Raw genomic sequence first — 23,260 nt, forward strand, 5'->3', positions numbered from 1 at the left:
TTCTTAAGCATGCTTCACCAATTTTTCCACTTTTAAGACTCAAGTAGACAATTTTTTTAATGTTTTATAAACGATAAAAAATTCACATCAGATTTTAACAGAATTAAGCATACTTATTCAACACACATGGGGCCTCTGAAAAAAATGTTATTCAATTTAATAATTTTAATTTACATTGTATATGTACAAGAGCATTTCTTTCAACCCACAGGTTAACACCACCAAAAAAAAAAAAAGAGAAAAAGAAAAAAGAAAAAAGAAAAAAAGGAAAAAAGTACTGCGGTTAGCAGAGTGAAGAAACTCTTGAAACACTGTTGTCTGAAATAAAAGCAAGGCACTCTCCCTTGACACCTGATATATTCCTGAATTCTGCCTAGACAAAGGCATGTTCACGCTGAGAGAGCTCTAAGAAAAGTAGTAGATTTACTCTGCGTTAACTCTTTCTTTTACCACTGTGACCTGTCACTGGTTGTACTCTAGGATGAATCTGTGTATTGAAGTTGACACGAAGGACAATTCCACAGATGACGGGATTTGGGAGAGTATCACAGGTAAGACTATCTATGGAAGACTGGAGGACACCGGCTACGTGAAAACTCACACGGGGCTCTGGACCTGCTACCTCCCACTCACATTCCACTTAATAAATAAACCTTGCTCAACAAAAAAGCAATTTTACTCTACTATGCTGATTCGCCTGAAAATTCTTTGTAAGGGCCCACTCGCAAGAAGCGCCTGCAAGCCCTCACCTGGCTGGTGCTCAGCACCTGGCAGGATTTGTCCCTAGATAAAAGTCGTTTCTCAAGGGACCTTGTGTCTTACACAAGGAGACAAAAGTAAACATACTTTTGGATTTTGCGTCTGTATGTTTTTGTATGCGCACATGTGTGTGAGTGTATATATATATATGCATATATATATATTTAGTATATACAAAAGCAGATTCAGTCAAAATATATTTGTCTTGCTGGTCAGGCTTGTTACAGCAACCTACAAGAAACATTAGCTTCTCTGATATTTAATTATGCTATTATGTTTGCACATAAGCTTAAAAGTCAATACAAAAAGCAATACTTTTCCAAATATTATCTGCAGGTAAACCGGAAATATTAACTATAGTGATTAGAAGTCTGTTTCCCTATTGACACTACTATAAATCTTGATATAAGAATAATTTTTTCATAAAAGCACATCCAAACATAGTAAGTGATAAAATACCAGATTACTATTTGAAAACCATACAGTGACTCGATATCTGGGTTATCCTTTGCAGCAATTAGGCAATTCATTTGGCATCTGTTTGATTGTATAATTTAATTTCCATATAAACAGCATAGTTTAAAAAAAGACAAAAGCTAGAATGTTTAAAGCTAACAAAAGATACAGTGACATCAGGTTGACATTCAAAAATTTCCTTAGCAAAATGACCAACAAAATTTTGACTTAATACAGTGCATATAAAGTTTTTTAGAACTAAACTTTTTAAATATTATTTGAATTTAGCAAAACATGAGCAAGATTTTTAATATCAAAGTGCTAAACAGTACTGCCTTAGAAGTCACTGCAAATAAACTGTAAAATAACTCTGCTTGTGATTTGACAGATATTTTATATACAAATGGTTAATAAAAAGACACGCGCGCACACACACACGCACACAAATATAGGTATATACATATATATATATACACATTATATATATGTATATAGTTTTCCAACTGGTGTATCTGAGTCAGTGTGAACACCCCATTTAGTTATCGTGTGTAACAGGGCTCCCATGAGCTGGCAGTCATTGCAATAAATACAGGCAAAGCCATTACAATATACCATGCATACAAACATTTATACAAATAAAGACACTATGCAACAAATTATTTCATATTAATATGGCATCAACAGTAGAAACATACAAAAAGGAGTACGAACACGGAATGTTGAAACGCAGCCCACTATATCCTTCCTAGCACTTACATTCATACTATTTTACAAGACTTGCTTGTTCTTGAAAACCATCTTCGGTCCGTTTACTAACTAGTCGCTTCTGTTAGAAGTCTAAAACTGAACTATCCCTGATGCTGACCCTGTATGCTCCAGTCACTACTTACTCGGATTTCCTTAGCTAAGGAACAACTGAGCCACAATTGCTCCCGTGTCTTCCACATACATTTGTCAATAAGTCGCGCTACATGGAATCAAGTTTGGAAAACTCTGTCAGGTAAGTTAGTGCATGTAATTTTCTCACTTGATTTCTTCCGTTTGTTTTCATAGTAAAATAAATTAGTTAATAAACGAGACTTAGTAAGACAGCACTTTAAAAAATTGCACTTGAACATGGGAGCTAACAGCCATTGTCATTTTGCTATATTTGATTTGTATGAAATGTTCAATTGAATGTACTTTGCTAAAAAAGTGAATTTTTGTTTCGATTGTGCTGATGTATGTGCCCTTGATGCAGGAAGTATGCTAAAGGTATCCTCACAAAACACATACTACCCTGGCAAACAACTATTTGCTGTTCTTGTTTTCAAACACAGCTTCTACAATTTTATTCCTCATATATCATGAGGTGTTAAACAACAGATTTAAAACAGTCATGTTAACCTTTTACTGCTGCTGGGATAGCATTGTCCAAAAGTGCCATATTAGCCGTTTAAAAAACCCAAATCACACAAAAGAAAACAAAGAACACAACCCCAAACCAGCAAGCCAGTAAGTTTCAGGCCTCAGGTTGTAAGGACAAAGCGCCAGAAAAGACCTCATTTTAGATTCGGAGCTGCTTTTCTGTTAAGTGAGGGCAGAAATGTTAGCTGTAAGTCACGATCTCTTTGCCTGCTCTGGTGGGCATTTGCCTTTCAGGAGGGTGGTTTGACTCAGAAGGGTAAGGTGTCCAGAAACAGCCTGTCGATAATGGAAGGGGCTGGCACCAAATCTTCCAGTTTCAGGTAAAAGATGCGCTGCAGTCCCAGTGTGCAGAGAGAACGCAAGTCAGCCAGAACACCCAGGACCTTCGGCTCTGCGGACTCAAGCGGTTGTCCTTTGTTTTGGCAACTGAAAGTTAAGTGATCTTTCAAACTGCTTGTGATCTTGTTGCATAGCTCTTCCACTTTCTTTGGTTCTTTTAATCCATGTCGTTCTGCAAAGCGAGAGAAAAAACCACATCAGCATCCCTAGCACAAATTGAGAGAACTTGGTTTCTTCAGTGTAATCCAAATCCATACTCTGGTACTCAAAGCAAAAAGTGCTTTGAAAGTGTAAGATTTCTCAGAGCAGTTGGGGTTATACGATGTCAGTTAACCTCTCTGACACACAAAATAAGAGATGGCAAGTGCCCTTTTCTCTTCAGCTGCAAAAATAGGCGGCAGAGATGCTCAATTATGATGAAATTCTAGTACGAGAAATCCAAGCATCCTGTGTATCTCACATAATTTTCATGATATGAGACAGAATTAATTGGGTGATTTTCCAGCAGAACTATCACAGGAGGTGTTTTGGAGATTTCCGTGCTTCCCCACCAGTTGTGAATGCTCAATAACTATGGCAACCATTATTTATTCAGTGAATTCAAGTGGCGATCAATATCCTTAGCCAGCTCCATCAGCGCCCAGCCTAGAATTCCACCAGGAATTTGCAGACACTTTCTTACAGAAACTAAAGGCACCTTACCACCCTTTGTTATTTTGATCAGCTGCTGCTTTTTAATTTATTCATCTTTAAAAGGTCTAAGGTAAAAGAAGCCTGGAAGTTAACTATTTTGCTTTCAGTGAGCAATGCCTAAAGTGAAAAGGCTGCTGTCTTATCCATCACAAATAACTCGCCATTCCTAAAAGGAAGGGGAGCTGGAGTTTGTCCCCCTTCAAACAGCCTTTTAAAATACTACAGCCGTGTTAAACACATCTACAGTTCTTTAAGCACAAGTAGAATGAATCACATTTGTGATTCATTAAAAGGAGGCTGTTTACTGGTACACAGGGAAACAATTTTGAGTTGTTCGCTACCAAGAGTTGGCGGATAAATTCATATAACACTTCAGAACAATAATCTCAAATAATTTTGCGATGTTTTGATTTGCCTCTGACTTTGAAATTCACAGGTAAGTAAGCACGGGCTTCATAGCAAAGTCACAATAATTTACACATGAAATAGAATTATACCAGATAGGGCAGTCTAAGAAAATGCAGGTTAAATTAATTTTAATCAGCTAGACATATTAAAACAGTGACAGCAGTGGACGAGGAGTAATTGTGGCAATTCTTGTGTTTGCTGCGTTTGAAGTCATCTGCCTTCCCTGGCCCTCTCCCCCATCCCTGGCCGCCACTTGTGCCCACTGCCCCCAAGTCTTGTTCCTCTACACCAGGAGGAGCGAGCAGTAGGTACTTTCTCTGTCCATTCCCTAAAGAACAGTGAAGAGAGTACAGATTTCTTCACCTCCAGAAGCAGGCGTAATGTCTGCACAAGGCGCAGCGCTGCCTTGCCCAGGCATGTGTATAGAAACTCCTCGCTGCCTCCCCTTTCCACCTGCTTTGGCTAGATGTTCTTGACAAACCAATAAAACAGATGGGCTTCAGTGAAGGCACTCAGAAACGTACAGGTCTGATTTTCCACCGATATTCATCCATTTTACACTTCTTTCAACTTTATTTACTTAGGCAGAGCTAGCTCCTGAAGAATAGTGGTTTGGGATCGGAATCAGGGATGTGCAGACGTGTACGTCTCTGGCCAGAAGCTACTGTGCTCTGTCATTTAAGTACCACCGATCTGCCCTGTCGCTTCAGAGCAACACTCATCCAAGTAGTAACATCTGCTTCAGACATCTTTTTCACCTTGCAGGAATTAAAAACCCTGGGTATTTTAAGTGCCTTGTTTACATTAAAACACGAGAGGTCAATGAATATTTAAAGTCTTTCCAGTAAATGGTGTATAGTGTAATTATGTAAGCTTTAACTATACAGGTCACTGAGAGTAAATACTTAGGCAGATTCTGCCATTAAAAATCTTGGCGGATAAATATTTTATACAGGTTTGAAAAGCTGTAGCTTTTTTTTTTTACCACTAGCCTACTGAGAGAATCTGCAGGACATTAAATTAATCTTGCAGTCTTTGAAGAGTTCCCATCTTTTAATCTGTTTTGAGGTTGTTTCCTGGCTGTGTAAGTGAAGATATCTTTATAGATTTAGGGAGTTGAAATACTAGAATGGATCCAAAAACTGACTACAAATTAGCAGAGCACATTTCTAAACCAATGCCTCAGTAGCTGTGTACCTTGGTGCAGAGTATGGAAAATGATCTCTGGCTCTGGAGCATCCAGCAACTTTGTTAACATTTCCAGCCAGAACTAAACAGACTTTGTCTCACACTGACAAGTTCAGAAGGTTTCATGAACAACTCGTGTCTTTGGTGGCCAGCCATGAAACATACTGATGCAAAACACAATACGTGCAAAGACTGTAATATTAGTAGCCTTACTTTACATAACAACATCACGGAAATTCAGAATTAAGACATACTCCGTCCTTAAGCTGCTCTCTAGTGCTCCAATATTAAAGTGGTCTCCGATAAACCAAACCGTCCTCTCCTGCATGAATTGCCATGCAATGGCCTTTGCTACTTGCAAACCTCTACAAAGGTAATTCCTGATGACTGGAACTGCCTTGGGATTTTCAGTCTCCAATCCCTACAGCATCCCTTGTGGACCCATCAAAAGTCAAAGCCACCCAAGTGGAAGCCCTTCCGCTAGTAAAGGGCACTGCACGCCCTGGCACTGCCATCGCAGTCTCTGGCGTTAGCATCCAGTTAGTTTCTGGGCATCATACTCATAGAAGAAACAGCTCCTCTCTTCAGTAGACTTGAGGAGTCTTGGGTCTAATTTACTCAAAGATTTAAATTTAATAGGGTTGGAATAGCAGGGAGCACATTTTCTTGCCTTTTGCACATGGTCAGTCCCATCTGCGCAAAGAAAGACCCATGGTCTTTCTTACATAACCTAAAGGGAGCAGCACGAGGCACCAGTGGTGAGCGTGTGCAATGGGGCTGAAGCTGATGGCCTCTAATCATTTGCCGTCTTCCACAGGATGTTCTTATCCACACAGGAATGATAAAGCCAAGATTTATCCCAAGAAGGACAGCTACTAAAAACTGATAGAGTTTCTCTAACTGATTGAGGAGGTGTGTAAATATTATTGTATTCAGACTTTCTTATAATGGCAATTAAAAAGGCACAGGTAAGGTGAATACAGGATTTCTCAGCCTCGTGTTTTAGGATACCATTGACTTTTGCAAGAAAAATGGTGGTTTATGGCAAAGATGCTCTCCATGAACCTGTCAAAATGATTCATCAGAAGTCTTGCCTCTAAAGCTCTGCAATCTTAGCAGCTCATCCTGGCAAACTGAACGCAACAAGTTTTTTACACCTGTCTTCTTTTCCCAGGAATCTCAATGCGATTCTGTGCTAAAATTACCCTGATGAGCAAAAACTTGATAGAAAGAAAGCAAAAGAGCAGGAAAACCCATCACCAGCTGTGCTAGTCCTTCTTTCCTGAACCTCTGACATGGGGTAGATTATGCCAGCAGACTGAGTGCTACCCTTGTCAGAAACACCTCTCAAAGAGGGCAAGTATTTCAAAGACCTTGAGTACCTCAAAGACCCTTGGGCTCTGCGCTCTGTGTCAGGGTGGGTCTGTTTTAGCCTTAACTCATTCTGAGGTGTCAGTCCAATCACAAACGCAACAGATTTATGCTGCGGACTTAAAATAGGCCTCTTAATTGTCTCGGTTTCAATATAGTTATCTGATTTTCTCTTCCCCCTTCACAACCCTCTTCCCCTTCTATAACTCAAATGAACACAAGGCTCGGTTGCCTACAGCTTTCTGGTTGTCTCGTGTACGCTCCGCTACGCGGCAAGATTGCAACTCAGCAGATCCAAGAGTCTCCTTTCCTGTTGCAATCTGGCTCAAAATTCGTCCTGCCCAACTCTCAGGCACTTCACAAGGGTGCCCAAGCTAGGAGCGCAGACTTCTTGAGCTCCTCCTAACATCAGAGGAAGGATGAGCATTTTTAGAAGATGGTTACAATTTCAGGGGGACGACTCATCTTCTGGAAGTGCCCTGTATTCTCCATCAACTGTGCAAGCTACCTAAAGTCAGATGAGCTGAATGACCACAGACGATATCATAGTTTGCTCCCTCCTTTAAGAAAACCACAACGTAACACAGAGACTGCCGGTTGCTGTAGAAGGAAAGAGTTCTTGCCTCAGCAAAAGGGTGGGAGTGGAGAAGGAGGAGTACTTCACTTTGATGCTGACAGTATTTCCCTCAGCAAAGTGGCAGGGGGAAGGCAGACAATGCAATCTGGAGGGTTTTTTATTTTTTTATAACTGGCTCTCCTACACTCCTCCAGTCTGCCACCTGCTCGTATGTAGACCCAGCACACGAAGCACCCACTCCGGAGGATCCTGGCAACAGGACTGAAGGATATCTGCTGCTGAAGAGTAGGTGAGCCTCCCTTCCGTAGCGAAGTTGGACAAATTCATGTTCAGAAGGGAACTGCAGCAACCAGGCCCTTTTTAGCCAGACTGGACTCATTACTATTTCTTGGTATGACTGATGGTGCTTAAAATTGTGTTTGTAAACTGGAATGGCAAGCCCAACGGCAGGAAGACAAACACAAACTCATAATTAATTGAAACCTCACAATATTCTTCAATGTTCTGGTGCCAGTCTAACAAAGCATTAAGAGTGTGAATAAGCCCAATATATACAGTGGTTCTGGGCTGGTCTGTAACACACTTAAAATAAAACACATGCTGAAAGAGCTCGGCTGAATGAGGGCTAGAATGCTCTGTACTCGGCAGCATCCCACTGAGAGTGTCAAGTGGGCAAAACAATAATATTTTGATGTGGATAGAAAAAGGAAGAGGCAGAGAGGAAAAGTGAATCAGCAAGAGAGAAACAGAGAAAACCTTCGCAGTTTCAGAGCAGGCAGAAATTTGAGGCTAAATTAGAGTGTGCCCTTGAGATGATCTGCATGGGACTCTCAATCTTTATATTTTCACACTGACAGAAAAACTGTAAACCAGAGCATTATAAACGGTCATTTGGGAAGTTCAGGATGCATTTTCAAGAATAGGTTGGGCTAATATCTAGGCTACTCTGCAAAGCTTCATCATCAACACTATCCGGGCCAGCAAGGAGTGGTTGTGCAGGCACACTTGTGATCCATGCAACACACTGAACTGATAGAAATCGTCCGTGTGGAACTAAGGACAGAACTTGTCCCAGGATAACCAGCATTTTCCTTCCATGTTGGCACTCTTCTTTAGCTCGTTAGATGCCACATCCCAACAGAATAAGTGATGCAAAGAAAAAGAACGGGACAGAACTAATTTCTTGCTTTCACGGGGGTGTGGGGTGAGTGTCGTGTTGTTTCCTAACTAATTTATTCTGACTGATGCTTAAAGCACCACTGATGTGCTCTGGAGGAACTTGTGTCCAGCCCTTCTTAACCGACTGAAGGAAGTAAGAAAAGAGAAGAGAGACAGAGACAGGAAGATCCTAAAGGAGTACCTTAAAGAAAAATGACGTGCTTTGGCACTGCAGAGTTTTAAGTTAACTGTTTGCAAGCCACCCACAATAAACCAGACGTCACTTCTTTCATTCTGGGTGCTCTTTCAAGCTCATGTCCTGTCTGAAAGGACTTGAAAATTTAGCAGCAATCCAACATTATGCTTTTCCTTCTAGGCAACATACTGCAAATTCCCAGGAAACATAAAATAAAGAGAAAAAGCGCAAATACATGGACTTTCTAATGGATTACACAATGCAAAATATTACGAAATCTTTTCCTTTTTATTTTATGTTGTCCATACCTTTAGTTTCACTCAAAGCAAGCAGTGAATTAATGAGTATTGTGATACTCACTAGGTCTCCTGTCGTTCTCTTCAAAATTACTAAACAGAACGAATGGTCACATTATGCCTATAACCACGCATCCTACGCTGTGACCTGCAGCTGCGGATGAGACAGGACACGGAGCTTTGCAGATCCAAACAGGTCAGCAGGGTTAGTTGAAGGGAACTACTGGGACTGTTACTGGGAGCCTATTTGACATCCCAAAATGAGAGAACAGCCTTCAGTATCTTGGGACACTGGGAACACTGGAATATCTTTTAGTCTCCAACACTAATTTTTACATTTATTCCCTTTTCCTTCACTGGGGGAGAGATGTTAGTTCTCCCTGTCACTCTTGCAGAACAGAGAGAGAACATGCCAAAGAGAGTAGCGATTTCTCTTACTTTTCTCCTTGAGCAATACTGCCAATGACTAGTATACAAGAGGATTTGTTTTCTAAGAGCACATCTTTGTTTGGGCTATGGAGAGCACTCATGAAATCAAGAAGAACAGATCATTATTCCCAGGAGTGTTTTTCTTTACCCAGAGAGACAATTCTTGAATTCGGTGCTACCTAAGATGCTCTACAGTATTAAAACAAGCTATGACTATTACAGAACACTGGGTGGATGTCTTTTTCTTTTTTTTCGTTGAACCACCAAGTCATGAAAAGTTGACTAATGCAAAATAAGAACTGGAGCAATATGTGTAACAATGAAGAAAATTTTGCTCAAGCCAGCATTTCAGTTTTGCAGTGTTGCTAATAAAAGCAAACAACTAGATTCACAAAACAGAGCTTTCCTGCTCCTTCCTATCTTGCAGCCCGATGACATGGATATCAATCTATCTGGGACATCGACAGACATTCATGGTCAGATTCCCTTCCTGTTGGAATCAGACCAGAGACTGGGCCTTGGGTGTCTCTCTGAGCACCAGCTTGTCCCCACATCGTCATACACAACCGCCATTCTGCAGCCCGTGAAATACGTCAAATGGCCTCGACACAAAAGACAGTGATACTCAACAGCGGGATATCCTGTGTTCCTGGAAAAGGTCACTCTCTCTTGCTCTGACTCACAAAAAGGGCTTGAACCGGGGTTTGCTAACTACACATTGCCTCCAACAGTCTACTACAGGAGAGAAGAGTACCTTCTCTGGATATAAAGAATGGCACCTAAAACACCCACCCAAATCTAAACCTCTAAACAATGCTTAAAAATGTTCAACAGATTTGAGATTCCCAAAATTTATCGTTATTATTTTTTTTCTTTTGGTGGGACTAGCTGAAAACCAGCACATGTCATACTCAAACTGTAGGGAGAAGACAAAAAGCCATTTCTCATGGGATGCCATACCAGAGGCAAATCTCAAGGCTTTCCTGAATATAAAATTTCAATATACTATCACTGAGAACGTCTCATAAGAACCCTGCCCCCCAGCATTTTGTGCTGTAGGACTCTCTTAACCATAATTACCTGATTTCCTCTTTCAGTTTTTTTTTAATATCATTAATCATTATACAATACTATCCATTTTCAGGTGACCAAATTTCTGGCCGAGTCCCTAAGTTAGCTAGCTGCCCTTGGAGATCCAAAAGCTGTGAATATAAACGACCAGACACAGGAGCTTCAGTCTAACTTAGACCACATGAAAGTATACTCTGTCCTTAAGAGCAAACCAGCAGAGATATGCCAGCCTCGTGAAATAAAAGAATAAGCAGAAAACTACATTAATTTTAAGCACCATCTCATACAGGTGAGAAAATCGAGAAAATCTTGACAAATACAGAAAACCTTAAAGCTTTGATGGACAGAAATGGTCTCCTTTTAAAGGCAACAGTTGCTTCCATTTGTTTAGAAACTTTGGGAAGACCGGCACAATACAGCCAACTCCTGAAAGGGTTATTATCAAAGAAAGGAAGAAATGTGGGGCGTTATCAATTAAAAGCTACTTCTATTAAATATCTTTGGGTGACCTGAGCCAGACACTGGACAACTTTGACTCTTTACGTAAGGGCAAGCAAACAGTGTCTGATTGAACAAAGAATGATCGTGTCAAAACAAGGCATGGGATTGTAAGGCGAATAACTTTTCTTCCTCTACAATAGCTTTTTCTACATTCACTTAGACAGCTTGCTGGGGATCGATCCTGTTCATCGACCTGCATCTTCTCAGTCTCCAGGAAGACAACCAAGAACAAGCTAGCTGTGTCTGCCTAAAAAAGATGTATCTAATACATAGTAAATAATCTAAATCAATGACATGTGCTATATATATGTGAGTATGTATGCCTGTATGTAAATATATATGGAGACAGCACCTGTCCTTGATTTATAGATATCTAAATGCATACACGTACATATATACATTGTGTATATATATGTGTATACATACACATATATATGTATTTATATGGTATGTGTATACATACTTATGTATTATTATATTTATAATACATATATGTAAGCATGCGTGAACACATGTCAGAGGATGTCTATATGTAGGAATAAAAAAATAAGTTGGGAATTTTCTTTCTCACTTTAACATATCACTCATTTCATAAATTTTTCATACAGAACAAAGCAACTCCAATGAGTTATTCTGGACTTAAGTGTTTTATCAAAGAAACTAGAATCTGGACCTTAAAGTACCCTTTCCAAATGCAGAAGAAATGAACAGAAATTAATAAAAAACCTGAAAATACTTCTCTTAAGAAACAAAGAGTTCCACGTATACACTAACCCTTCACCAAAATGCATACCATGCAAATTCTGAAGCCAAAATCTTGGCCCCACAAATGTCAGCGGGAATTGGCCAATTTTAGATCTTATCTTTGCCATTAAGCATTTTACCTCAGGGTTTCCCTAGCACCATCTCATCCTAAGTAAAATGAAGACTGCAGCTGATATTATTGTAGGCCACCGCCTGCAAACTGGTGGATGCCTGAAATGCAGAAGGAAATCAATAGCCATCCCAGTGGAGCTTTGAGCATCCCTGGGAAGATCCAGCTCGAGGCACACTGAAGCCCTGTCTCACACTGGCGACACAGCTGCACCTTTATACCACCAGCTTTTCTGAAGTGAGCGTGAGGCTCTCTGTAGAGACGCTGTACCGTTGTCAGATACCCTTAATCCCAACCCTTCCTGCTTCCATCAGCCACGCCTCTGCAATTGTAAGAAGCCCAAGGTACGCAGTGTGTACTTCAAGGAATGTGTACTTTCAGGAATGAGAAAATTACACTTTATAAGGTTATGCTCCCCCATTTTGCACTTACTGTCCAGATTCGGCAGATTCTGACATGAGTTTCCTGCTGTTTGCCCCAGCAGGTAGAAGGGGTGATATGGTCACATGCATATCCAAAAGCTTTTGTACAACTGCAGAAGACGATTTTTTTTTTACTTACTATTCTCCAATTTTCTCTCTCCAAAAAGCAGTATCTGGAATACCTAGGGCAGCTTGGCTTCCAAAAGCAGCCCGCCTGCCCTCGTGAAGCACTCCAGCAATCTTGCTGAGAGATGAGCTATGCTACCTGTACGGCTTCTAGCTCTCAAGCTACCTTGATATGAGTATTCCTACACAGAAGATCTAGCTTTGGTCATTTCATTAGGCTTTTCAGGGAATTCAGCAAGTGTTTTGAACACTCTTGTAAGGGCTACACAATTTGCCTGGGAGCAGTTTGCTATTCCAAGCAATAGCCTAGAGGCTATTCCAAGACAACAATGAAATCGTGAAGAAAGAGATTACATTTTAATAGGGGTTTCTGATAGCCTAATGTTAGTCCACAATTTCAGCATGGTCATTCCAATGCTTAAAAATCATACTCACTTTGCTGTGAATATAGCTAAGTTAACTGAAATTGCTTGAATCGACATTACAGCAAAGCATTAGAGTCTGAAGCTTTCTATTAACAAAGGAGCACTTACCTGTAATCATAGTTAGAGCTGATAAACTTGCTAAGGCTGGGATATCAAGGTTAAGGCTCTTTAAGTTTAAGGAAAAGTCTTTAATAGAGTCGAGCCACTCCCCAAATCCACGAAGGCACTGAAGTCTATGAAGCACAAGTCCATTGCAGAATACAAACTTATCCTCAGCAGTATCAGACCTCAAATAAAAATAATTGAAAAAATTATAAATGCATCTTCTACTTTACAGCAAAATGCATAACCAGTATTGAAGTGTCTGTCATTTAAAATCCAAGGCGTATTATCCTGAGACATATGTGGGCATTCACGTTTGACAATATGCTTCTCCCTTGGGGCCAAAGTACAACAAACAAGCTTCTATGATTGCTTACTTGGTAGAGTTATAAGCCTGAGGTTAGCTGTAGCATGTGGTGTAGACTGTCTAATTAGCTAAGATTTTGGTCCTGCCCAAAGGCATAAACAGAGAAGACATTTTACATTAAATACTGTATGTTTGAACCAAAGGAATACTAAGTCAGTGCATTGTGAAATACAAAACTAATAAAAACTGGAGAAAGATGAGATTCTGCAAGTCTCATCATTTACTTAGTCTCATCTGCATTCTTCAGATTGTAAAAATTGATAAGGAAAAAACAATGGGAAATACATGCAATAATGCACCACAATACACACCACACCATAAACTCTTTTATATGAAAATCTGTGTGTAAGAGAGAGATTACAGCCAAGCTCTCCTCTCCTTCCCCTCCCCATTGCCAATATCCCTGCGGAAAAGTGCATGCAAAGGTCCTTTTCGACCTAAAGAAACAAGGGCATAATTCAAATCACTAGTCTGGAATTTTCCCAGTCCCCAAAATTGTTTTTGGTAAAGTGTCTTAACTAGTGCTAGACTGATAAATAGCATCTCACTCTATTAAATGACTTGGTATTAAGAAGAAAAACAATCTGAACAAGATTTTAAATCTTCTTCATCCCTTTCCAAAACAGACGGCAAAGATGACGGCATGCGCAAAAGAAGGGGGAAACCGCTTTTGTACTGAAGGTGCCTTTCTACAGTTTACGCTGATGAGTATGAAGCAAACTTGCTCAAATAGTACCTAAGGATCGATTTTGTTTACTATGGAAGAAGAGGATGGGGTGTATCAAATAAAAAGCAGCACTTTAGCAAGACCTATGCTCTCTTTTTAAACCACTTTCTTGTTTTTTCTGCAGCGTAAAACAAATTAAACACCACATCCTTTGGATGTAGACTTGGCTGATGTTTTGTGGGTTTTTTGGTACAACTGACAATGTTCAAAGATAGCGTCATATTTATTCCTTAAAAATATTTAGATGGATGATTTTGCACATCAGCTTAAGAGGAAATGAAATAAATAGTTACCTGATGGAGAGTCTTAGTACAAACAGCTCCAAAAAAGCTGATTCTATGAGTAATGTCTGATCTTCTTTTGGGAGGTCAGTAAATCCTGGGATTTTTTCTGCCCAACCTCTAGTTATGTCAATGGAGGCAGTCAGAAGATTATAGAACTGCTGTACATGTTCTGCGTCTGTGCCTGCAGCAGCCTGATCAGTGGAACAGTACTAAAATGAAAGCCACAGAAAGCAACGTTATATGCATTTAAGGGCATTCTGTGAAACATACGGCATTACTGGCCCGACAACATTTCCTTCTGTGGTAAAGCTGGTATTATCATCGAAGGCATAATAAGTAGGTCTACATCTATCTACCTATTTGGCTACCTACAGGCATTTTGCTATTCAGACGTACATTGCAAAAATATTTCCACACGTATAGAAATCCTTTAAAATTTACAAATAATACAGAATACTTATCACATGTTACAAGTACCTATATGCTATTAGTAAACAGAAAGTGAAACCTGGTGGGTAGGATAATTTCCATCACACTAGAAGAGGAATACTATTTAACTTACTACAATTAACCACTTTGCCCATTGATGAATTTGTCTCACTACGTCCAAAATGCAAATTTCTTCCAACAACCTCTCAAACCGAATTTTATCTGACAGTGACAGAAACAGGTAAGATAAATCATGTTTTATCTGACACATGCAGCCTCGCTTCATTTGAATACAGAATTGGTTCAAAGTAAAACAGCTGCCCCACGTCACCTCTTACCCTTCAAATAGAAGTATTTAAGGTTCAGGAGAACCTATTATCCTCCTTATGCTGCCATAACTCTTCCAGACAACAATTCGGCAGGCTCAGCTTGCTCAGCTTCCCTGTGACCCTCTGACAGCCTCCTCCCCACTATCTCCTACTTCCTCACCAGTGGATCCCTGTCACTCCCCTGACACTGCTCCCTCTCTCTTGGCAGAAAATACGACAGGAGCCATCGGGGCTTACTCCCATTCTGTCCTTGGAAAGCGGGGCTGGTTTTCTGAGCAGGAACTTAGTAATTTGGCATTTATTGTAACAAGGTCCTCGCCATCAGACGTCTGATGGGTTATTTCTGGGGCAGACTTGATACCCACTGTCTCTCTGGGATTCAACCAAGAAAGATTGGGGTGGTCTCCATGGCTGAAAGAAGTGTGCACGTGTGCTGGTTTTGGTTTCCTTTGGAAACAACTTTCCACAGGCAGTTAGGGCTTGAGTCCATCAGCCTAAAGGTCTCCCTAAGCAAGCCCCCAAGCCAGAGTGGAAGCAGAAAGACCCACGTCTCTTTCCCGATCAGTAAGAGGGGGCTGGCAGCCGGCAGGACCTTATTACAGGTGTGCCACTTGGTTTGCAGATATCACCCGAGCTGCTAACTGCAACCCAAAAGTCACCTCTGTGCAGGAAAGAGAGAGGGAGGCAGCAAGCAGAACTTCTCGGGTAGGTGTCCTGCTCTCTGCCTGTCCTGGTTGGAGGTGGTTGCTGTTGGTAGGGAAGGGATGAAGGACACAGCGTCAGAGTCACTGATGGATTGGAGAACCACAGCAATCCCAGAGACTGCTGGCGTGCCTGGGGTACCGGTGCTAGCCCTGGATGACTCTGTTCTGCTTACCCAACACTAACTGCACAAGTTTCTCACGGTAAGCTCCAGCTCACATCCCTCATCAGCTAGTGAAAGACGTGCGAGCCCTCTTACAAAGTTCATGTGGAGACAAATTCTGTCCCAGCTACTCTGAAGGATCCTGTGACCATGAAGCAGGTAGAGGCCAAAATACAGACAGCATGGGGAGGAGGGGTAAAAAAATCTGTATACCGCATCATTTACGTGTTCAATCCCCCAGCTGAACAGAACAGTTGAGGATGCTCAAGAGCATGAACTGCTCCTGGCACTGGACTACAGCAAGATGCGCTGGGTTGATTAGCGAGTGGAAAAATATACGCTTTTTCAGAGGCCTTGCATGTCCCGGACCCTCTTAAAATGAAGCTGTGGAGCAAGCTGGACGTATACTGTCTTGGCTCTGGGAGATGTGCTTTGCTGCCAGGGGGCTGACCTCTGACTCCTTTCTACACAGGGAAACCAAACAGCCTGATGGAAACTCCTGCCTCACCATTGGTACTGTTAAGGCAAGACACATTCTTGATCCTTTGATCAGTGAAGAGGAAGGAAAAGTAAAGGAAAAGAAAAAAAGATACTACCCAAAGTTCATTCTAAATATAACTCATTACAAGGCAGCGTATTTGTGCCAGGTATTAATTTGTTCCCAATGTAAAAGCAAGGCAAAGCTTTAACATTTTCTAACGAAGCTGAATGCTGCATCATGTCACCTAACTGTGAATGCTACTGTACAGTATATCCCACGTGTGGCACTTAACTAAATTAAACGCATTAAAAAAATTATAACCTGCATTTGTTGTTATAGTTTATCCCATGACAGTAATTTTAGAAGAAAGGTAAAAAATTATATGGAATTGTTTAATTTTTAGCTGCTGTAATACGTCACTGCTTGCTACCAAGAGTTAGAACTTACAAAGAATAGCTAAAATAAAATATTATTTACTTGTAACAGACTTATGAGCATATAGGTAACCATAAACAATATTTATGGTTTTGTTTTATGCACCAAAAATCTGTGTTTTTTTCCATGATTATTTCACTGAGAAGAGGTGATATTTGACCTAACTTCTGACCAAGACAGCTGATAAGCCTGCCCTTGGTCGGGAGGCTACGGTAGGGAAGGGCTCCGATCTGCATTTCTTAACCTGCCCTGTGCAAACTGGAGGCACGCTGGGAGAAAGCTGGAAGACAAAGTTCTGCCTTACTCCCTCGCTCAGAGCTCCTTCAGGAATTAAATGAAACCTGACTGTTACTCGAGGAGGGGGTTGCACGTGTAGCAAGCAACATTAACTCGTATGGTGTATCTAAAGCGATTTGGAAAGCCTGATGGGGAGCCTGATAGAACAACCCGGCTCTTTCCTTCGCCTGCCTTTATCAGACCTTCATCAACAATAACTTCTCTGCGCAGAGGAGAAACTGTGCTTGCTTTTCCGAAAGCCCTGATATTTGCTTAATTTCATGGCTGGGGAAGTGGTGGTGGGGGGGGATTATTACCGAAATGCTGCACTCTTTCTCCAAAAAGGCAACTTTTCTATTTCAGTTGGGGGCTATTCTGCATGAATAAGGAGAGCAAGACATAGGGTCTGTTTCTCATCTCACTTATTTAGAATTGTACACTCGGGGAATTGTACCAGTAAAACAGGTGTGAGACTGGACTGCGGCCCTTGGCCTTTAAGGAGTTCATAAACCAAATTCTCTTCCTAGCAATTGCTTTTTGACACCAAGTACCTAAATATACCATTGCTGTGGACTGGTAAGTTAAAACCAGTGCTGAAATGAAAACTAGCCATGTTCTGAACAGAACCAGTTCCAATCTGTTTTGGTTTAAAATTCATAGCTTATGTAATTTATTTTTGGTTCAGATTTTGTTGGGTTTTTTTTTTGTGTGTGTAGGGTTTTTTGGAAGGAAGAGGTACATGTTCCTCTCTGAAACTCTTACTAGGATTTTTAAGACAGTCAAGACATTACGGCTTGTAAACATGAAGACCATGCTAAACATTAAGGTCGTGTCTGCAGAAGTGTTAGGACCGACTCCAAAGTCAGGTTTCCAGATCTACCCATTTGTGGTGCTGGGCAGGGTCACAGCCTTACTGAACGTGCCGTAAGTTAGTCGTTACGGGTACAGGACTATTCTTCAAAGGGATTTTTTAGCATTGCAGTGTGTTTACAGCACACTTCATTTAATTAATCTCAATTTTTAGACAGCATTTATTTCTGATCTCCCTTTTCAAAATAAGTATAAGGTTTATGAAAAACATAAGAATCTATTCATTTCTTTTAGCATATTTTTGTCTTTTCAGTACTGCTGAGCATAACAGACTATTACACATTTTATTGTAAAGAAAAACTTAGATATTAATATGTCCTAACAGACAATCATACTTAATCTTTTAGCTACCAAGACTAAATTAATTTACTGTCAATCATATGCTTCCTGTAATGTCCATCAGAATTGTTCAACAATTAGATCTACAGGCTGTTTTCATTAAAAGAGAAATAATTACTGCAGGACAAAGGAAAAAGTCACATAAAAATACACAGTTTTCATTCAGGTTGTTTTTTTTTTGTAAATGCAAAAGAATTTTATCTCTATAAATAAATAAATAAATACATAAGGTTAGCTACTGCTTTCATGGCCTGTAATTCTGTAGAACCCAGCAGGTTTCTGTCAAAGAGCACAGCTCATCACACACCTCAGTATTTGCAGAATGACCCCCTGAGACATTCTGGGTAAGTTAAAATACATGTACATATGGCTAATGCATTCTGTCCCTAAAAGGCTGTCAGATATTGAACAGCTAAATTCTTAATAATAATTTGGAAAATCATATGATTATATACTTACAGATTGGCTTGAAGAAAAGATGTTGCAACATGCCTAAAATTGCTAAATGATATATGTAAGTATAGTCCAAAATAATGTAATTTTTATATAATTACAATCAAGCATGTTTTAGTATTAAATATTACTTAGCAACAAGTGATAAACGGCCAATGTAGATGTTGTCTGAGTACAGCTGTATTTTTTACAGTTTCAGTTTTAATCATATTTCATTAAGGGGAAGGAATTTGATCTTGTTTTTCCTTAGCTGTATTTTTTTCTTTTCTCATATCAACCTGCCTAAAAATATATTTAACAAGCCATTTCAATGCTGTATTTTAATAACTATAGAACAGTTTTTTAAGCTTTCAAAATATCCCATGAATATTTCAATGGTGATTATGATCCATTAAAGAACGATCTTTACCAAATCTGGTAAAGATTTGCTGAGATATTTTTTTAGAATTTTGATTTTAGAAGGTTTGTTTTAGAAATGTGAATTTTACTGAAGAAATATGCATGCCGGGGTATCCAAAGCCACACCCGGGTCCCATTTAAATAATGGCAAAATTCCTACTGATTTCAACCAAAATGGCCCTATCCATCCTTATATCTAAATATTAGGGATGTGCTATTAGATTTTAGCCTTCAGAACCTGGAAATTAAGATCCTGGACATAGGAGTACTGCTCCTGAGTTTGGTAGATTAATCCATCGTATTGCAATTGCTAGTGTTTTGGCACAGCCTTTTGTGAGAAGAATGCTCTATTTATCCACGCATTTTTGCTTTCACTCACCCATGGAATATACTGCAGATAGATAACTTTGTGATTGAGATCCTCGCGATGAATAGTTACTAACATTAATTTCTACTGCACCTCCTTTCCTCTCATCACCCAAGTACCATGAAAAGACATGGCTGGCTGGACAAATTTCTACCTTCATCCAAATTCCACATTTAATTTCATTTTAGCAGTTTGCGAATCATTTCTATGCGGAAAACAAACAGGCAAAGAAAAGGGAGACATACTCTTGAATAGTCAAGCTCCCTGGGCGTGGAGTCGGTTAAAGCTCGTACGAGGGCGTTCATCATGCTGATGGGAGGAGAAGGTGGGGAGGGCTGAGAGGGTTCTTGCTGTAAGGGACTCTTTGGTTTGGAAGGCAGTCGACCTCTTCTCCCTTTCAGGCTGTCGGTACGGACAACTAGGTAAAAAAAAAAAAAAAAGGGGGAATCAGTTGCGAAGATACCAGCAAATGATCGATCAGAAGGAACACCTGCTTTTCTTACGGTGGCCAGCCCAGTGAAAATAAGAGCATTCTCCAGTTTCAGCACATGCTCTTAATGCCTTCGATTGCAAAGGAACACAAATGATACCAAAATTGCGTCAGCCCGATGATCGTAAGCAGCAATGTAGCTGCCTACTTAAAGCCCAGCTGTGTTCCTAGCGTTCATGTTTTGTTTGCGGCACGTCTGTGCGCCCGTGTATGTGTGCCCATGCACACACACGCACAGAGACACTCCGCTGCTGAGAGAAAACTGAATGCGAAACACAAATTCTGATGTTCCTACTACCGGTGCACCTTTTAAACGGCAGGGTTGTTCATTCAAAGTACTTTTAGCTTTCTTGAAGCATTTGAAAAAATACGGTCGCGCTATATAGGTTATATTATCCATGTTAGTATTTGCAATGGGACTCCTCACACGGTATTACTCACATACTTAAATATTTGCAGAATTGGGACTAATGAGTTGATCCTGTTTCCATTTAAATTAATTGCAAATTTACCATCAGCTTATGGGAACGAGACAAGATCCTATGTCAAAATGCACACATTCCAGTGCAGCCCCCGGTGAGATAACAGGGGGAAGCCAACAGCATTATCGAGCAACGTTCAAAGTTAATAAAGGAGACATTTTGGCCAGTGTCAAATTACCCTCTTGTGACCTTGCTCTTCTTGAACTCTGGGGTCTAAAGTCTAAATATGATAATATGAGTGAAAAGAGGAGAAGCAATACATTATTACACAAATGCACATATTTTGGGGTAAGTTATGAATCCCATCACTGTAAAATTCATTGCAAAGACATCTATGTCCACACACACACACACACAGAGATTCATTAAACATAGTATTTCAGTGTCTGGGATGATAACAGCAGTAGTCCTTACCTTCTTTAACCATGCCGACGCTGAGACACTTCTGAAACCGGCAGTACTGGCATCTGTTACGACGTCGCTTGTCCACTGGACAGTTTTTATTTGCCAGACAAACATATTTTGCATTTTTCTGAACTGTTCTCTGCGCAAATGCAACACAAAAATAGTAAACTGATCGTTTCTTGAACAACTTAGAACCTGACAAAATGTGTTTTAATTACAACATGAAAAGCGACAGTGCAATTCATATAATTAGATAAAATTAATTTCCTAACACACTAGCCTGCAGGAAAAACAATTTTATTAGTGTTAGCTGCTGACAATGAAAATCATCTAGGATTGTTCTGAAGCAAGTCTCTGGAGACAGGCAACTTTGAATGATAAAATCATATCTGAAATTACCAGGTCATCACATCTACCTTTGGGGATTAGATTATCTCCGCTTTTAATATCCCTTTGGGAACAATTTTCTACTTGGTTCATTCCCTTGATTATTGCTGACCTTATTAAAATAAAATCAAAATGATCTGCAATGTACTTCTCTTGCTATCGCTATTGTTAGTCAAATGCCACAATAGCTGGTTTGGTTAGCCATTAAAATCATCAGGGAGAAAAATAAAAATATCAGAAACCCCTACAAAGTATGTTTAGTTAAATATTCTGGGAAAGCTAACCTGACCTGGGAAAAAAAAAAAAAAAAAAAACAGCCAGAATTATATGTATGTATATTATATAACTATATCTATATAACTATAGTTATATACATTTAATTAACTCTAAAATGATCTTGAAACTATACAATAAAATTAAAATTTGTAAAAACCTGGCAAGCTTTGAGAGAATGTAACAAATATTGAGGCAAAAATGTATTATGTGTTTCCATACTTAAAATCACAGATACATCAATAAATAACTTGGCACCAAAAAAAGACATTAATAGGAAAGACATCAGAACAAGAACAATTTTATCAACTCAACATTCAATATTAAATCTTTCACTGCAATTAAATTAATGGATAAATGTTATTTCATAATTTGTGTTCCTTTTCAAACAACAGCCTCAATGTACTAAATGTAAGAGACACAGCAAATATTGTTCATTGGGCTTTGGAGCTGAAGACTGTTTAATTTTGCAGAATAAGCTCCAGATACTGCTCCCAATTAAGGATATGCTATTGATTGCCACAGGGGCAGGATCGGGCCCATAAAAGCTGCTGTTTCCAGGTTATTTGTGTTCCCTTTTCTAGTTATATTTAAATAACAAATGAGTTTTACAGGAGATGTGTATTTTACCATGCTGTCCAAGGATTATTATTAAGTAATATTAGCAGCTCCGTCTACAATTAAAAAAAAAAAATGTTGTAAGCCCTCCCTCCAACTATTTTTGGACTGGTTTTGTTCCCATCGTATCTTTTCCCAGAACAGGGGCACAACTGCTATCTTTGCAGGAAGGACTATACCAAATCAACCCCAAACGTACCAAACCTTAAACCTGCTGCCCAGAACCATCCTACCAAAAACCTATCCCAAGCTCTTCACTTAAACAAGCTATTTCTGAAAACAATCCTGCAATCTGAACTCAGCCTGTTGAAAGGAAATTACGAAGCACCCAAATCTAAGAGCAAAAAGAGAGTATTTGACTCTTAAAAAATATAAGCACAAAGTTTCCACGGAGAAACTGCCGTGTGCAAGTTATTTGTGTGGTTACTCAGCTGCAAAGCCTTCTCCGTACCAGAGCAGGCACGGGGACCCTGTGCTTAGTCACTGCGCTGCCAGCAGCTCTCCGCTGCCGGGGGCTCGCTGGGCTCCCCGACCGAAGAGTAACGACCAGGCAGCGACCAACTAAAACTAGAAATGCTTTGGCTTTGTCCCACGCGTGAAACCAGTTTCTTCCTGGCGCCGACCCCACAGCCCTCCTCACCCCAACCGCCCCAGGACAACAAACGGCACCACTGCCATCAACTAAAATATCAAGTGGACTTTATGATCTCAGGGTTTCTTTTCTCGCTTAAAACCAAGGTTTAAGTGGAAGGAGTGACTGACAAACCCAAGTTGGATGTATTCCAGGTGAGTTTCGCTACGGAATCAATGCAGTTTATAGCTCAGACAGAGGTGACCCGTGCTCTGTCGAGGGATGCTGGCAGACCGGAGATGCGGTTTGCCGCACGGCCCCTTCTCAGCCCGGACCAACTGATCCTTTTATCTTACAGAGGGCTTGCTTCGGCCTTCTTCAAAAACTTTGGGTGGGTGTCCATCCCACCCTCCTGAGGGGTTCTGAGCTCTAACACACAACGCCCTCGAGCCCCCGGGAGAGGACCAGGAGCGTGCCGGGGCAGGTGGGGAGGGAAGGCAGGCTGGGGGAAGCGGGAAGGGGAGCAAACCGCAGAGCTCTCACCTTGAAAAAGCCCTTGCAGCCCTCGCAGGTCCGTACCCCGTAGTGCTGGCAGGCGGCATTGTCCCCACAGAC

The 23,260-nt window shown here is 40.4% G+C and overlaps 1 protein-coding gene across 1 annotated transcript; it reads right to left on the reverse strand.

Moving 5' to 3' along the window:
• Window positions 1-943: 943 nt before the first annotated feature.
• Window positions 944-23,257, reverse strand: NR4A3 (nuclear receptor subfamily 4, group A, member 3; the record flags this gene model as incomplete). Its single annotated transcript, XM_009697846.1, has 6 exons — window positions 944-3,133; window positions 12,805-12,983; window positions 14,186-14,385; window positions 19,665-19,837; window positions 20,806-20,935; window positions 23,189-23,257. Coding segments are annotated over 6 exons (1,014 nt in total), but the record flags the coding sequence as incomplete, so codon positions are not given.
• Window positions 23,258-23,260: the final 3 nt, after the last annotated feature.

The sequence above is a fragment of the Cariama cristata genome, unplaced genomic scaffold (genome assembly GCF_000690535.1).
Source record: "Cariama cristata isolate BGI_N322 unplaced genomic scaffold, ASM69053v1 Scaffold17883, whole genome shotgun sequence".
In the NCBI taxonomy this organism is placed as follows: Eukaryota; Metazoa; Chordata; class Aves; order Cariamiformes; family Cariamidae; genus Cariama; species Cariama cristata.